Below are 18,096 nucleotides of genomic sequence, written 5' to 3' on the forward strand. Positions count from 1 at the left end.
CTGCCATGACCGTCACTTGATTGTTACCTAAATAATAATTTTAAATTCGTTTGTTTTCTTAATTAATGTTTAGGAATATATTTACATATTTATATGATTATTAAATCACTTTGAAATATTCCTAATCATTAAGGTTTAAAAAATTTAGCACGATATTAGAAGATTTCTGTAATGTCTTGACATATTAGACAGAAAGATTACTCTCTATATATCTAAACTTCATAACATACATCGCCATATTTAGTCTAAGGTACATTTATATCGATACATGCGCGACACATGTATACTTTATCAAATGTATTTTCTAATAAAATGTTTTAAGTGATAAACTAATAGGTAAAAATTTACAAAATTTTTGGGAAAATTTGAAAGTACGCAACACTACAGAAATGTCTAAAATGTCATATAAGCTATGTTTCATTTCACGCTTAACTATTTTAACAATTCGTTATCACACATACATTAGTACAAACTGTTTGTTATTATTAAACAATAGCATCCATTTTAAATAAAATAAACTCAAAATGAATTTCAATTTTAATATATTTTGGTTTTATATAATATACTCGAACATAAAATATAAAGTAAATTTTGCAAGAAGTAAATATTTCGAATAAAAGATCAGAAAATAAATTAACCCCTTGTTGTTCTAATAAGTCTTAATTTTGACTGAGCTGTTATCTATAAAATAAAGATTATTACTGAGATAAACATTGCAAAGAGAATATTTTTTAAGTTTCCAAAATTGATTACAGAGCTCATTCTCCAGTCTTATAACCCAATTACCTTCACTGCATATTTAATCCGTTTTCTACCGGAGATAAGTAATTAAATATATTAAATAAAAGGATATTGCTTGCACCTCTCAAGTACCTAGACAAACTTGTTTCATATTAGACATTGGTTATTTTAAACCATATCGTTATTAAGTTATGACTACTTTTACCTTGCAGCTACAGAACGATTATTTTATGACATGTACTCATTATTAATAGTGTTGTCTATAATCATGATTTTAGAAGCAACGCTATTGCTGCCAAATAGGTTACTTTACAATGTCTATGTAATATTAGCTACAATTATTATAGAAATAAAACGTAAAAAAAATTGTGTATGTAAAGCGCGTGAAAAAATAGTACATAAAATAAGCGAGTGTGAAAATAACAGAGAGGCAATTAAATATACTTGGATGGAAAAATAATAAGTAACTTTATTTTTTGGTTACATATTGATCTAGTTCCCATTTAAATAAATTGCGAAAATTCGCAATAGATTTAATTCCTTTCATGGGTTTTGTAATTGTGAAAGTAAACCGAAAAAAGTCAAAGGTCAGTGTAGTCAATCTGTGAGTAAGCTATCATCGACTGGGAAAGTTGATCTGCTGAGTAGAGCCGACGGGAAATTTAATAGTAGCTCTTTTTAAACGATTTGACATTGTTCAAGCATTATGTTTATAATCATTTTTTTATTTTCGTTATAAAATTAACCCGGCTAATGAATCAACAAACCATGTTCAACACATTTCGCTTAACTAAAAATTCTTGAATGTTATAAGATTTATTTAATAATATTTTTTTAATTAGACATTTAAAATCTGAAGTATGGGTCTAAGATATATTTTATGATATTTGCGCTGTGTTGAAGCTTACTCAAGTTTTATAAAACTATAAAATCTTTTAATTATGAAAATTAAATGGTTGCAGCATCATTCTGAGATGTGTCCTAAAATTAATTATACCGTAGAAAAGTAAATCGTATATACATACATAACCTGTGTGAAATATAGTTGACCTTTTGAATCTCTTTTATTGTCATTTCAAGATTTTTCTTCATGCCAGAAGTATTTGACTGTTTAAAGTTAGCACTGAAAGCACAATTCTTTATTCACAATATTATTTTTTAAATCTTAAATTCTGTGTATCAAGGTTACCGCATTGCCACAAAAATTATGCTGGCATAAATTATGATCTAATTTTTTAACAGTTTCTATTTAATAATAACACATACAATTTTTATATTAATTTGCCAAAATAACGCTTTTTTAAATAATACCGTTTATATATTATTTACGATTATCGACAACGAAAAAAATGTACATAATAAAGGATTATTTTAGGTAATATGTATTTTAGCTAATGTACCTTTAATACAAAATTAATTTCTCGTATTATTCAATATACACATATATTTTTAATAAAAATAGCAACGTAGTATTATAAGTTATGTTTGGTACATCACTGCGTCGCGCTAATAGCCTATTCAACTCGTTATTATCGTAATAACAATATTCTTCAGTAGCGCGGGAAACCGCTTAGTGTATGGACGTAATAATATATGTGACCAAATAAACCTTTTATGTAAATTATCTATTCTAAGCATATAGTGCGAAATAAGTATAAAAATCAATTACTAGCCATTAATTGTCAGCCGTGATTGTGAGTTAAGTGTAGTGAAAACAGTTTTAAATTTGTTAGACAATACGTGAATTATTGTTACGAACGGAAGACAAAGATATTAACTTTAGATTTCGGAATAAGGTAATATTTGTTTGTGCTAAAAATTATTCATGTATTAAGAAAGATATTATATAAAGTAAATATATAGACTCCACTTCGTTCAGTTAGCTTAACGTTCTTTGGGCAATATATAGGTTTTTACAATCTATTGCTACATTTAAAAAAATGCCAAAGATAGTTTGTGTTACTAAGTCATTACGTTGTAAATGACTTCAAAGAAGATAGCACAACCTGGAAATTATATGTTCGTGTCCAAACTAATTAAATATGTAATTTTATATTGTTTTAAAAAATATATACATTCGCTGTTAATTTCATACATCTGTTCTTTTCAAATCTAAGGTGTTTATCATCGGAACACATAGTAAACTCAGCTTGGCGTCAATATATGATGGAATACATTCATGCCAAATAAAGAGTATTTATATTTGAATTAGAATGTGTCAAAACAAGTAAAAAAAAATTGTAATTCTTAATTTGAATTTACACATTAATAGTTTTTGTGGTTATGATTAATTAATTTTAAATAAACATTCAAATTGTAAATGTATCGTTTTAATTTTATTTTTTACGTAAATGTACAGTCTTGTTATTTTTTTTTGCAAAACATTACATTCAGTTCTCTTAGTGTATAAAAAATTCTACAATATATTATCTCCTTGTAGGAAACCCTTTTGCAGAATATACAGGATGATTGAATGATTGAAAATAAATGTTGGTGCCAATTAATGTATGGTACCAAAAAATAAATAGTTCTGTGTAATTATTTATTTTTGGATTACGTAAAGATATAGTTTAAAAAGTGTTTTAAAATTTGTATTGCAATATTTTAAAATGAATTTTTGTTTACATATGCGTAGGCTTAGTATTGCCAGAAGTTATTAGTATGTTTTATTCCAATAGAAAAATATAATCAATATAACATATTTCAGAATGATCACTTTTTACAGGGTGTTTGTTAATTAAATGTAAAAATTTTAAAGAGGTGAATTTATAGCTGATATGTTAGCAAATGGACACATTCATGTACTTAAATTTTTTACCACCTATCTACAGTTGTCCTGTATGAAAATTTCTAAATTATGTTATTATTTTGATGGAAACTTTTTACGCTTTATCAATAAATATATAGTAATAACGAAAGATATTATGAAGTATGAAAGAAGAGAAAGAAAATAAAAAAATGTATGTGAAAAAATTAAAAAATTGTAAATAAAAAGTCCCTGACCCACACCAGATAGGGGGTACGAGAGGCTCCCAATAGCGGGGGCCATAAAAAATATATATATAGTAATGCCTCAAAATTTTATTTATGTCTTCTTCTTCTTGAAGTGCCTCTCCAACTAGTGGAGGTTGGCTATCAGCTTCCTGCTCTCTTCCTTATTTTTGGTTCTGCGCAATAGCTCAGCAGCGCTGGCGATTCCGGTCCACTCTCTAATGTTACGAAGCCACGACTTCTTTCTCCTACCAACCTTCCTTTTACCAGCGACCTTTCCCATCATGATAAGTTGAAGGAGATTGTATCGTTGGTGTCGAATTATTTATTGTCGAAGTTATTTATGTCGGACATTACTAAATTTCAGTGATCATAACATTTCTAAAAGCCCATTTACAAGGGGCTAGTAAACGGGCGATTAACTCGCCCCGTGTAACTGTATTATACCAGTAACTCGTTCTCGATAAGCTACTTGTATGCAAGCTACTTCATACTTTTTATTGTTTTTATGTTATTGTTCGCTGTTCCCCGTCGACGTCAATATGTATCAAATTGACCAAGGTCAGTAGCTAGCATAATAGTGTTGATTTAACATAAAAAATTTGTTTAATTTTATTATTTTGTCGATTATTTTATTCTTTGCGATTTAATACAAAAATAGCGTACAATACCCGGCGATAAATATTGCACATCTACCTTTGGAAAGAGACAATAGGCTAATTTTGGCTTCGTAAAGCACTATGTGTCCCATTATGTGACGTTTGGTCAGTCGTATTTCGTGCGACAGAGATAACGCTCTACGAAGCCGAAGTTAGCCGATTGTCTCTTTCAAAAGGTCGATGTGCAATATTTATCGCCGGGTATTGTAATGTTGACTTCCGAGAAAAATATTTTTTTTAGATTTTTTTTTTATATTTTTATCTTGAACATTTCCGTATTGAACTTGACTCGAATCGCTGAATTTTAAGTCCTATTAAATTAAAAAGAATGTCCACTTGTGTTAGGCCTCATTCTTATTTGATTGTAATACTCGAAGATCATCATTATATAGCTTTTTATTCTATCAGTTGCGTCTTTTTGCATTCAGTTCCTCACCCAAACCTCTCTCTTTTTCATCTTTTTATCTTTTATTTCAGTACAGATTAATTAAAAAACTTCTTTTACAGATGTTTCAACAACAGCCACTTTAATGTTTCTCTATAATATTTTGATTCAAATTAACACTGGTACCTGTAATAGGTGTGTCAAAACTGACAAGAGGAGTTGACTTAGGATGCCAGATGTTAAGCTTCTGTTTTGTCGTCGTTTTAGACCAGAGTTTCCCAAACTTTTTTGTGTAGTAGACCCCTTGCCATGTTTTTCCGTGTTGGGTAGACCCCCTACTTACCTGATATTGATTTCCTGTAAATTTCTAACTGTAGTGAAGTTTAGTGTTAAAAACTTAAAGTTAAAACGCATGTTAATTTATACATTTATTAACTGAATTAACTACTCAAAATAAAATTTTGTATTTGTTATGTAAAATATACGTAACATTAAATAAACTATAAATAAAATAACATAAGCAATAAGTCAATATTTTTAGTGAGAAGGATGAACCTGATGAATTATCAACATTTGGCGTCAATTTTGTAAGGGTTTATCTTAAATCTCCTCGGCTAATGATGTCCAGTCTGTTTCTTTTTTTCTTCATATGTATGATGATGTAAGTAAATAGGTACTATATATTACATTTTCATTTCATGGACTCCCAAATTTTTTTTTGCTGACGTAGACCCCTTGCAGGTTGTCATAGACCCCTAGGGTTCGATATAGACCACTTTGGGAATCGCTGTTTTAGACCATAGACATCTCCCAAAGATATCTATAGAGGGTAATATCATAATCGCCAGGCTTGGCAGGCTGATTAGCGATCGCAGTGTGGTATTATTGTACGCCGAGGATGCTGCCGTCCATTCTCTTGAAACCTATATAATTAATGCACAAAGTGTGAGTTATATAAGATTGGATCCCGAGATTCGAACCTGCGAGGTACGATCATAATTCTCAGTCATCTACCGCTGGACTGCCACTACTTGATATATTATATTATATTACTGTCCAGTACAAGTCAGTAACTCGCCCCGTGTAAATGCGCGCTAGCTCTTTAGCTATCTTCTTATTTTTGACTAACACCGTAACAACGTCAACGACAATTCTACTTTATGACATTGATGCATTGTAATTAACCCACGGCAATTCATCATCATTAGTGATGAAACCTCCACTGCTGGAGATAGGTTTTTTGCTATTTTCAATAAGACCGTTTGGTAGCATCCATCGTCTTTCGGAGACCATAACAAAGTCTACCTTGTTGGACGTTCGCCGATCCGTGGTCTTCACTCCTGAACCTTCCAGCGGCCATCGGTTCCGCACTATGTGCCTCAATAATTACTTTATAACAAAACCTGCGTGTATAAATTGCAATAATATATTTTTTTAAATTACGCAATTGCCGATATAATTATACTAATTATCTCATAGTTCGGTGTAATTGGTATAAATGAAAATTCTTTAACCCTTAAATGCATGGCTTATATGTATAAATTAAAAAATATATATTTACCTTGCAGATAAATACACTAAAATGCAGGGAAAAATAGAAAAAAATATGTATATAATATCTATTATGCCTATTTTTTAAAAACCTTAAGTTGTAGATATACAACACTGTGCATTTACTTTTAAGTGTAGTACTCATTATATGTTTAAGTAGTATTTTGCAGTTATACATCATTATGCATTTAAGGGTCACGGCGTCATGAAGTCATATTTGCAATTATATAACGCTCTCTAGGACTGGCAACATTTTTGTTGTTGGCAAATAATGTTTACCACTTGGCATTTTTTTTCTTCATAAAATACGGTAAATTTTTTTATGTCCTTCATAGGGACTTCTCGTGCCCTCCTACCATGTGACATTATTTACAATAAAATTGTATTACTTTTTTATTGTTATTTCCACGCTTCTCTTTTTAAGATCTTTCATTCATTCCTCTGTTGTCCATCTCAGTCTCTTCCATTCCTTTCCATACCTTGTTACCTTTCACACATCGCCTCTCTTTCTTTGTCTTCCCTCCAGAATACTTTAACAATTCAAAATTTCTATTTTTAATCTTTATAAAATTCTTTGATTTGATTTTAATTGATGATAAAGCCAAGGAAACAATCGCAGAGCTTAAATAACAAAACCTGTCCGAGTGTGTTGCAGGCGTGGTTGGAACTACAGCTTCAAATTAAATAATGACTATAGAGGAGTTCAAACTGATTCTTCTTTCTTTTTAATTAACGTCTTGTTCCATTCTTCTCGTCCCGTACATGCTCTGCAAATAATGATATGTGGATGAACATAAATGAAACATTTACTGCTTCACCAATTTGAAGCTTCACCATTTCGCTGCGTTTAACCTGGGCCTTTTAAAGTAAATAACTGAACTTGTACTTTACCTAACACACACACACACACACACACACACACACACACACACACATATATATATATATATATATATATATATATATAGGTTCCATAGATGGACAGTTCTTAGATAGCTATATGAGGTAGACGAAAGCTATATATATATTTTTAATAGCCACGCGACTGGGGACCTCTTGTACCCCTATCTTGTTTTGGACAGGGTAATTAGTCCTCCTTTAATAATTTTTTTTTATTATCGCCTCAAATGCTACAAAATTATCATATTTGTATATTTGTTTATGTTATTATACATTTTTATCCACCTTATAATATGCTATTTAATTGCAAGATATTGTGAAGGATAAAAGGAAAGAATAAAAGAAACTGAGAAGAATGAAAGTTAGTGTAGAATAAAGATAAAACCCTGAAAAAATTATTTGTAAATCCCTGTCCCAAACAAAATAGGGGTACGAGAGGCTCCCAATAGCGGGGGCCATAAAAAAATGCTATTTATTAATATTTATTACATATGACCATTATTTTTGTTTTATGTTTTATTTTCTTAAACTTTAATTCTGATTCTACCTCCTGTTTACTTAGTTATCCGAGCCATATTTGTTTTATTTATTTTTATGAAATCCTTCACTATCCACCTGCAGAACTCGTGGAACGCTGGCCTATATTTGTTATCTCCCATTAGTAAGGCGATGTGTTCTTCGCTTATCTTTTTACTTACCTGGCACTTGGAGCCCTTCAAATGCGGGACAGTCGTCTACTAGATGCACCACGGTCTGGTCCACCCCCGGTTCACAGAAGCATTAACGGACTATCCTTGAGGTCAAACAGGTGAAGGTACTCGGAGAATACCCCTGCCCCGTGAAGAGGGCCAAGACCGTGTCAAGCTAAATGCTGCGGAAAGCTATATGCTACCAGTGATGATTGCACAGAAACTTGGTTCATCACTCCGAGACATTGTGTTTCGAAATCGAATCAAGGATTGTGGAGTTGCGTAGACGAACGTTAATTGATATGGCAGGTTGGCAACTTGGTCATGCAGTAAGCAGGATGGAGTACATAGAACAGGCCATCCGTTGGGGGTCATCTGTCTACCTTGGGAACTTTAAGGCCGTTGAAAGACGTTGGATGCTGGAATCTTCCAACCGGTCTTAATGAAAATTAGTAGGAGAGTCCCATGTCCAGCTGTGGACGTCGAATGAGCTGAAATGCTGAAATGGTCAAGGTTTACCCCAAAGACCGGATTAAGTGTCTATCAAGTTCTTAGGTAGCTTAGACGAAAGCTATAAAATTCTCTAGGAGCAAGGTACCCCAAGTCTGACCTCTTGGGCGATAATTTGATACGCCTTTAACGTTTTATTTCCAATAAAGGATGTCGGAGGTTGTAAAATTACTAGGCTAACTAGATATGACATTTTTGTCTCACGGACAGGTCACGTGACGTTAACGTGACTCGGCGCCACGTGGTCGTGGTATAAGCCGGTAATTTACCACCCACAGCTCACGTGTACGTTTTGCAGAGATGATACAATGATGTACAATTTTATATTTTGAGCGGTGATAAACCTTTAATATGGTATCAATAGGTAAATTTAAGACAACGATTGTCATCACCATTTCAATTATGGGATGTTCACTGTTAGGCAGCGGTCCCCCGTCGCAAAAATAAAATATTACAGAAGAAAAAAAAAACTGAGTTTATTTATTAACTTCCACTATATTCAACTTACAAGGGTAATTTATATACCAAATACAAAACTATTTTCTTCTGCATCCATATATTTATAGTATCCGGCGATAAATATTGCAATAAACACCATTACATCAATTTTATTTTCATTACAAAGTATCATATTAACAATAGGTATAATGGTGTTGTAACAGCTTCTAATGGATACCGGACTATTTGTATTTCGTGCGACAGAGATAGCGATCTACGAAGCCGAAATTAGCCGATTGTCTCTTTCCAAAGGTCGATGTGCAATATTTATCGCCGGGTACGATGAATATATGGATGCAGAAAAAAATAGTTTTGTATTTGGTATATAAACTACCGTTGTACGTTGAATATAATGGAAGTTATTTAATAAACTGGGTTTTTTCTTTCTTCTGTAAAAAATTATTTTTGCGAGTACGGGTTAGTTCAATGGGGACTACATGAAGTAATTCGAATTTTGAAAATGCTTTTAAAAAAATCATTTTATTTATAAAAGCATAAACATTTGATTTTAGAATAGGGTATACCATACATTGGTAACAAATGAGCTTAAATGGGTTTATTTTAAAGCTTTTCCACTTATAATCAATCATCCTGTACTTCGCACGTAAATAGTTTAATATAATTTGTTTTATAATTGATTAATTAAATTATTATTTTTATTTTTAGAGGTACACCTATATCAATCTGATTCATATTATATCTAAAATACACATATATATAATATAAAATATATTTATTCAATATAGGAACTTTTAATAAGACTCTTATTGATTGACAACTTATAATCTATTATATTTTTGACTCTACTCTGTCTCACTAGGTCTTATAGTTGTGGAGAAGAAGCAGGAAGGAACTCCACAATAACACATTTTAATAAAGTTTAATATATATGTTTATTAGTGAGACTGGAAAGTAATGTTGCTTTGTTAAGTTTGTATTTACACGACTACATTTTTAACGAGTTTTTATTTCTAATCGCCTTCGGTATCAACGTTTTGCCATCTGGTATACACATCAACGCGGGAGCGGTAACAATTCAATCTGTTTTTTTTTTTTTTGTAAAATATGTCAAAAGTAACCGCACCCCACAACACATATTTTTTTTATTAAATAATCTTTTTTTCGTTAATTTAATTTTTAATATGCGTTTTGAGGTTTTTTAATGGCATATTTATTTGATTTAGATTGAGATTTTTTGCCGTTGAAACTTCGGTACAGCCATATATCTATTATCATAAACATTTAAACCACAGGTTATGGAAGAGGCAGACTGAGTTCCACAAAATGGCGGCTTCCGGTCGTGTAACGATCGCACAAGATGGCGCGCAGGGGAACGTCAAACTGCATCCTTATTTGGCGGCATTGGTGTGAGTATACATTGTTTTAGTGGATTTTTCATATATTTCGATATCCAAAAATTAATCTACATGGGATTTTGTAATGATAAAAGGTTGTGTAGACTAATTTTGTATTAAAAAATTTTTGGACTAGTAGCCTGTCTTGCTGTTTAAAGCATATTACTTGTAATATAATTAAGACAACGTATGTTTTTATTTCGGCGTTTCAATATCTTTTTATTTTTATAAATGAAAATTTTACGATGACAGCATCTTTTTACGCATTTGACGTGGAGGTACGGTGACAATAAACCCTTTCAGGCTCTTGGCCGCTCGCGCTTTGCAAAAAATTTTTTATTATGTCAGCAGTCAGAATGAGAGATTTTGTGAAGAATAAAAAATGAAAGAGTGTAAGATAATATGACGCATAACAGATGAAATAAAATGTAAAATGAAAAAATTGTTTATATTGTAATATTGTAATTACTCGCCTTTTAAACACGGTAGGTAAAACGTGAGGTACGAGATGACATGGGCCATTAAAACTATGACTGTCTTTTTATCTATGGTATAATTATTCATATTTTTAATTTACTTATTTATCTTATAATTAATTACTTATTATTACAATTATTTAATTTATATTAAAAGCATATTTATAACAACTTTTATATACATTTTTTATTTGTTTTATTTTGACATTACTTGACCGATCCTTAGTCAAGCATTCATCAGAACAGTGAGTGAAAGTGAAGTCAATACTCTTATTGACGGAGGATCGGCAAAGTAATGTCAAATTTAAACATAATATAATGAATTATATCTCTATATAGTGTATTGGATAAAGGTAAATTCTTAATTGGCCTAAATAGGTCACTTCTTTTAAGTCTTATTCTCTTATATAACTATTTCCACTAGTCGCAATTTCTAGCATGACTCTTTTTATTCTCCTGTCATCTCTCACGCCAAGGTACTAGGCAAGTTCAAATTTAGAGACTATACCGAGTGATCTTCAACATGATTCATCCTTGGTAAAAATTTGTGACCTCTGGATTTGTACCTGCTCGGATCATCTGAGCGTATCATATTTGGAAGTTATTATGCATATTTTTGTTAATTTCATAATAAAAACCGTCGAACAATGACCGTGGAGCCTTCCTCGAAATCTGATCAACAAAGATTTTTATTCCTTTAGATACAGAGAGAACTTTGAAATAATAAAAGTAGAGTTATTGGCTCAAAGCCCAAAGGATGCTTTCCGATAGATCAGAGTTCCCCGATTTTTTTTGTGTCGTAGACCCCTTGCCATGATTTTCCGTGTTGGGTAGACCCCCTACTTACCTGCTATTGATTTCCTGTAAATTTCTAACTGTAGTGAAGTTTAGTGTTAAAAAACTTACAGTGAAAACACATGTTAATTTATACATTTATTAATTGAATTTAAATTAAAACTACTCAAAATAAAATTTTGTATCTGTTATGTAAAATATTCGTAACATATTAATAATTTTTTACTTCATAGGTACTTTTATAGATAATGTAAATGTTTTGATATTATAAGATAGTATGTTGTAAGTAAATAGGTACTATCAGTGTATGTGTTGAGATCCACTATCGTGGACCTCCATTTTCATTTCATGGATCCCCAAATTTTTTTTCGCTGACGTAGACCCCTTGCAGATTGTCATAGACCCCTAGGGGTCGATATAGACCACTTTGGGAATCACTGCGATAGATGGATCAAATGAAATTATGACGTAAAACGCTATTGAAAGACTTATCGTCCAGGGAAAAGTAAAAGGCTCAAGATCTAAAAGTCATCCAGCTTTGTGATGGACAAATTAAGTGGACAACTATATGGAGAGACTTGACATCCAGGGTAAAGTAAATGTTTTAAGGTCCAGAGGTCACCCAACTTTTCAATGGATTAATCAAGTTGAAGCCTATTCGGTATAGTTTCTAAATTTGAACTTGCCTAGTTTCTTGGTGTTGGCTATATTTGATTGGCGCTGGACGCTGTTAGCCGTTTTGGCTTTTACAGCCACATCAGACTCAGGGCTCGCTGAACCGAAATCCGCGAACTAATAAATTAAAAAAAAATCTACTTCAGATGCATCGTTTGACGTATGGTATTTGCTAACTGTCATTTATTCGGCTTTCGGAGAAAGGTCCTGATCCTTTCCTCCAAGACATTTGAGCTGAATAGATACCAGAGCTTGGAGAGGGCAGGAGTCGCAGTTGCGTGCGGCACGGACACGAGGGCAGCATGTTTTAAAATCCAGATGTCACACATCTTTACCAAGGATGAATCATGTTCAAGGCCATTCAGTATAGTCTCTAAATTTGAATTTGCCTGGTACCTTGGCGTGAGAGATGACAGGAGAATAAAAAGAGTCATGCTTGAAATTGCCACTACTCTGGCAAATGTATTATAAGAGAATAAGACTTAAAAGAAGTGACCTTCTTAGACAAATTAAGTATTTACTTTTATCCAATATACTATGCACTATATCTCTTATTGACGTCAAGTTGATTTCACTCACTTTTCTGTTTAATGCTTGACTACGGATCGGCCAAGTAATGTCAAAATAAAAGAAGTAAAAAAATGTATATAAAATTGTAATAATACGTAATTAATTATAGGATAAATAAGTAAACTAAAAATATGAATAATTGTACCATAGATAAAAAGACGGCCATTTTTTTAATGGCGCATGTCATCGCGTACCTCACGTTCCACCTACCGTGTTTAAAGGCGAGTAATTACAATATTATAACATAAACAATTTTTTCATTTTACATTTTATTTCTTCTTTTATGCGTCATATTATCTTACACTGTTTCATTTTTTATTCTTCACAAAATCTCTCTCAAAACTCTGCTGACATAATAAAAAAACTGTACAGAATATAAATACCTTAGACTAGTTACATGAAATGAAATTACATATATTTGATAAACATTAAATTAAGAAAAGGACTAATATTTAGCCACTTCCGCACAAGACCACTTTCAACAACTACCACTGTAGTCGTGCAACAAAGTGCACCGCCCGCCAGCCCGCTGATAAATGAGTTTGCGGCAAACAATGCGAATTACACAACTGCCACTGTTAATTCACTCAACATGTGTTTTACCACTCCACGGGGCATCTTCAGGAGTTATGTTACACCGATTATTTGCCAAACACAAAGTGAGCTCACTCTGTGTTTGGCATTTATCAGCGGGCTGGCGGGCGGTGCACTTTATTGCACGACTACCACTGCATGTGCGGAAGTGGCTAATTATTGGTCTTTTTCTTACTTAGGATGGACTACCGCAAGGTGCCTGATTCCATTAAAGATATTATTACATATAAAACACCATTTGTTTTGTTTTCATCGCCGTCGAATTTTGCACAGCTAATAACAGATGACTTTGTTATTTGTATGGGAAAATAAATGTGTTGTTTTTAACTGTTTTTCATGCAATTCTTACATTTTTTGTCTCCCTAATGCCTTCATGATTATATAAAAAAATTGTCGCTAATTGCTCGGATCGTTTTCAAGTTATGTATAATTTAAAACAATTGACAAATCATTTTATACAGAATTGGTTATAGGTGTAAAATATTTAAATTGACTCTTAGGTGCACAGTTTATTTTCGATGTTAAAAATTAAATTAAGTAATTTCAGGAACCAAACAGTCCGGCAAGTGACGACACGATAAGATCAAATGCGACCGCGTTGACCGACTAAAGGTCGAAGGTCAAAACTAATCACAATACCATTGTTCAAAATGTTATTGTGCAATTGCGTGAATAATGCACGATCGGTGCAGCTGTTATTTAGTCTGGAACGTGTTACCACATTATTTGTGTCGGAGGATGTCGTTTATATATATTAGCAGGATTGAAAAGTAATATCGTTTCTGTCGAAATATTTTACAGAAAAGTCGATTCATTTTTGCCGCAACGGCATTGAAAAATAGATGGCGAAAGGTTGTTGATAACGAATGTGAATATATTGTTGATTAGAAATAAAAACTTGGTTAAAAATGTAGTCGTGCGAATTTAACTTAAGAAAGCGACATTACGTTCTGGTCCCTATATATGTATATATATATATATATATATATACATTTATAAGGTTTATTTGATAATATATATTATAGAACCTTTATAGAATCATAAACTTTACATTTAATCCTGTGATGATCTTTAGTTGTACATGAGCCCACAAGGGTTTCTAAGCCGACATGACCAATTTTCGACGGATGGCGCCACTGGCATTCTAATGATTATATTATATTAGGCAGTAGGTTCTGCAGGGACAGATAGTAATTAATAATTATAATAAGTATTTAAAATATAAAAACTTTTTTTCATATATTAATTGACAGTAAATGACATATACGTTAACTTCCTTTAAATCTTTTACAATAATTTCAACCACCCTATATAAATATTAGTAACACAAACACGTGTGTGTTTGTGGTATCTTACAATATACACACTGTATACACTATCTAGCTTCTTATTATCATAATTGGGTCGACCTATCCCATTTCTTATCATTGCAAATATGTCCGCACCTTTTGTGATTATTTTTCAAGTGAAAGTTAGATTTTAAAGTTTGGACACGAAGAAATCTTCGACGTCGTTTTGCTGCTCCTGTCTGTTTCTGTTGCTAGTCCAAAGTCTTCTTTTTCTTTGAGGATCTCTCATTTACCCCTGCCATGTGTGAGACAGAGACACTAAAACTCGAGTAAAGTACTTTTCATTTTATTCTTTTTATTTCACTTTCTCTTTCTATCCTTCACAATCTCTTTCTTCACATTCAAATCGTCTCCCTTGCATCACGTTTCTTCCTTCATCTTTGTTCCCAGACCACAGTTAACTACATTATCACAGCTTGTTATATTACTTACTAAACCTATATTTACTATACTCATGACTAGTTTTGGGGTCGGTGAGTATATATGTTTTTTTTTAATGGCCTCCGCTATTGGAGGTCTCTCGTACCCCTAACTTATTTCTGGGTTAGGGACTTATATTTCATGTTAATAATTTTTCACTTAAATTTTTTTTAACGCGCTCTTCGACCATGCATTTAAAGATTTTTCATTCTCTCCTTACATTGTACATTTTATTAAACGGTTTTATTTAGTTCGACCCGTACGGAATTTGTTTATTTATTTGGGTCAAAATTAGAAATTGAAATTTAAGCACCTTCCCTTTGTCAGATTGATCTGAAATTTGGTACACACATTTAATTTAGATAACAATATAATATAATAAAATCAATAACATTATAAATATAAGATGGCCGCCGATACAAAATGGCGGATTACATATTTTTCCTTAACCCTCTCAATATGGGTATCGAATGAAAGGGCTACACTAGTAAAACACGATGATTATGTCAAAATTTAAAATTCAAGATGGACGCCGTTCCAATATGGCGGACTAGGTACATATTTTTCCACAACCACAAAAATATGGGTATCAAAAAACCGTTTAACTTAAAAGTTTTTTAAATGTATTTATCTGACTTGCCCTTTCATTCTATTTTCCCTCTTTTCCTATGCCTTTCATCAATCACCACGTTTCTCGGTTTTTTTACGATTTTTTTTACATAATTTATTTATATACTTATTGTTTTGCTTACATTCGTTTTATTTTATTTACCTTTTGCTTATATTATTGACTCTTATTTCTTTTTATTACGTTTATCGCAAATTTTCTACATAGCCTAAGAAACTCTGGTCGCATTTCATCATTCTCGATAAGCGAGGCTATAGCCTCCTCGCAGATCTTTCGGAGTCGTTCGGAGTCCTCTGAACGCGGGACAGCTGGCCACAAAGTGGACCACGGTCTGGTCCACGCCCGGTTCACAGAAGCACGTGAGGTTCTCCTTGAGCTTAAACCAGTGAAGGTACTCAGAGAACCTCCCCGTGCTCCGTGAAGACCTGAACTGAGTATATATGTCCAGAAATGAGGAGAACTTCGAATGACCACGGCCACTGACGTAGATTGAAGAGTTGCTCGTCTCTTGCAGCGGACGGTCTTTGGGGCCAGTCCATGGGGCGGTAGACGCGGCCAGGGTTGATGCACCACTAGTGGAACCAACGATGAAATTAAGGTCGCTGAAAGTAAATGGATATGGACATTGCAAGATTGGTCCTCGTGGCGATCTTTGAGGAAGACCCATCCCTTGCATTGGGAATCTATCAGCTGACACCAATGATGATGATAAGATGATAGCCTGAAGATTGGTGTGAATATACGAGTGGATTTAGTTCTACCAACAGACGGGAGTACGACGCCTGGGACTTTTGCCAGCAACTTTTCCAAGTTGTTCAAGATTATGATCATCGTTTCTGGTTACATTTATTTATTTATATCACTATTCGTATATGATCATTTTAAATGACTACTTATGTGCGAAACGAACAGAAACTCCAACGAGTTTTCGTGATCAGTCTGATAAAAAACGTGACCGAAAAACTCCAGTGGAAGTATATATTAGTTTATCGATAATGCTTGTATATGCCTACATAGATAAAAATAATCTATCTATGTAAATAGAAAAAATTTAATATGTGTTGCCATTCGCAAATCTTCATATTGAATTCGCCGATTCGGAAAAAAACTACCGTTTCAAATTACGAGAAAAATAGTTAAAAACAACATTCTATTTTTTGCATGCACAGACCATAGAGTAAATAAAAATGTATATGTTAAAATATTGAATGAAAAAAATAACGAAAGGCGTGTACATATAATTTATTAATCATATTATTACGTAATTATTACAGTATATAAAATATGTTGTAATTAATACAGTTTTCACAACACCTTCCATCAATAACTCTAAGTCAAAAAAAGTCTATGGTTGGCAACTTCGGGCTTCACTGGCAAGCAGACAATTGCCTAACGATCCATGGGAGTATTCTTCAAGATGGAATGGTAAGTGGCAGTTGGCAGAAAGATGGTTGCAACAGCTTTAAAGCCCTGAGGTGGAAACCACGCAAGCTCAGTGTACGTCTAGCCATATTGTGAATTGATGTATTTGTTAAAATCGTCGGACGATACATGTTTCTTCCAAGAAATCTATTAGAGTAAATAATGAAAAGATGTCAAGGTTTACTGTCTTGAACACTCTCTAACTTCTGACTTGGTGGGGAACTGTGGGTGCCAAATGTCAACATAATTTTTTTACTATCTTATCTATCTATTATATATTGTATATCTTGCCTTCTCAACTATGTTTATATAAGTAAACTATGCGACCAAAACACGTGGACGTTTGCACTGTAACTTGATATATATTTGTTTATACATAGAATAACGTATACAACATATACAGTATGATTGTTTATATGTGTAAAAGCCTTAATGAGTGTAGTACATCCAATTATAATAATAAATAACGTAATGATAACATAGTAAAAAAGTGATTTTAAAATTCGGTTGCTATTTGCCTGTAGCGTATTTTCTAATACAAATCAATACATTTAAAATAACTTGTGGAAAAATATGTACCTAGTCCGCCATTTTGGAACGGCGTCCATCTTGAATTTCAAATTTTTAACATAATCATCGTGTTTTACTAGTGTAGCCCCTTCATTTGATACCCATATTGAGGGGGTTAGGGAAAAATATGTAATCCTCCATTTTGTATCGGCGGCCATCATAGATTTATAATGTTATTGATTTTATTATATTGTATTGTCATCTAAATTAAATGTGTGTACCAAATTTCAGATCAATTTGACAATGGGAAGGTGCTTAAATTTCTATTTCTAATTTTGACCCAAACAAATAAATTCCGTACGGGTCGAACTAAATAAA

The 18,096-nt window shown here is 32.6% G+C and overlaps 1 protein-coding gene across 1 annotated transcript in view; it reads left to right on the forward strand.

Moving 5' to 3' along the window:
* Positions 1–2,344: 2,344 nt before the first annotated feature.
* The window catches only part of LOC137926304 (uncharacterized), a 63,117-nt gene continuing 47,365 nt past the window's right edge, over positions 2,345–18,096 (forward strand). The window contains exons 1-2 of the mRNA XM_068769904.1: positions 2,345–2,537; positions 10,178–10,291. Coding sequence (XP_068626005.1) covers positions 10,209–10,291 — 83 coding nt within the window. The 5' untranslated portion in view covers positions 2,345–2,537; positions 10,178–10,208. The remainder of the gene's footprint in view (positions 2,538–10,177; positions 10,292–18,096) is intronic.

Source organism: Battus philenor, unplaced genomic scaffold, assembly GCF_028537555.1.
Source record: "Battus philenor isolate CCGP_79_NKW_IND1 unplaced genomic scaffold, ilBatPhil1.0.hap1 SCAF_29, whole genome shotgun sequence".
Classification (NCBI taxonomy): Eukaryota; Metazoa; Arthropoda; class Insecta; order Lepidoptera; family Papilionidae; genus Battus; species Battus philenor.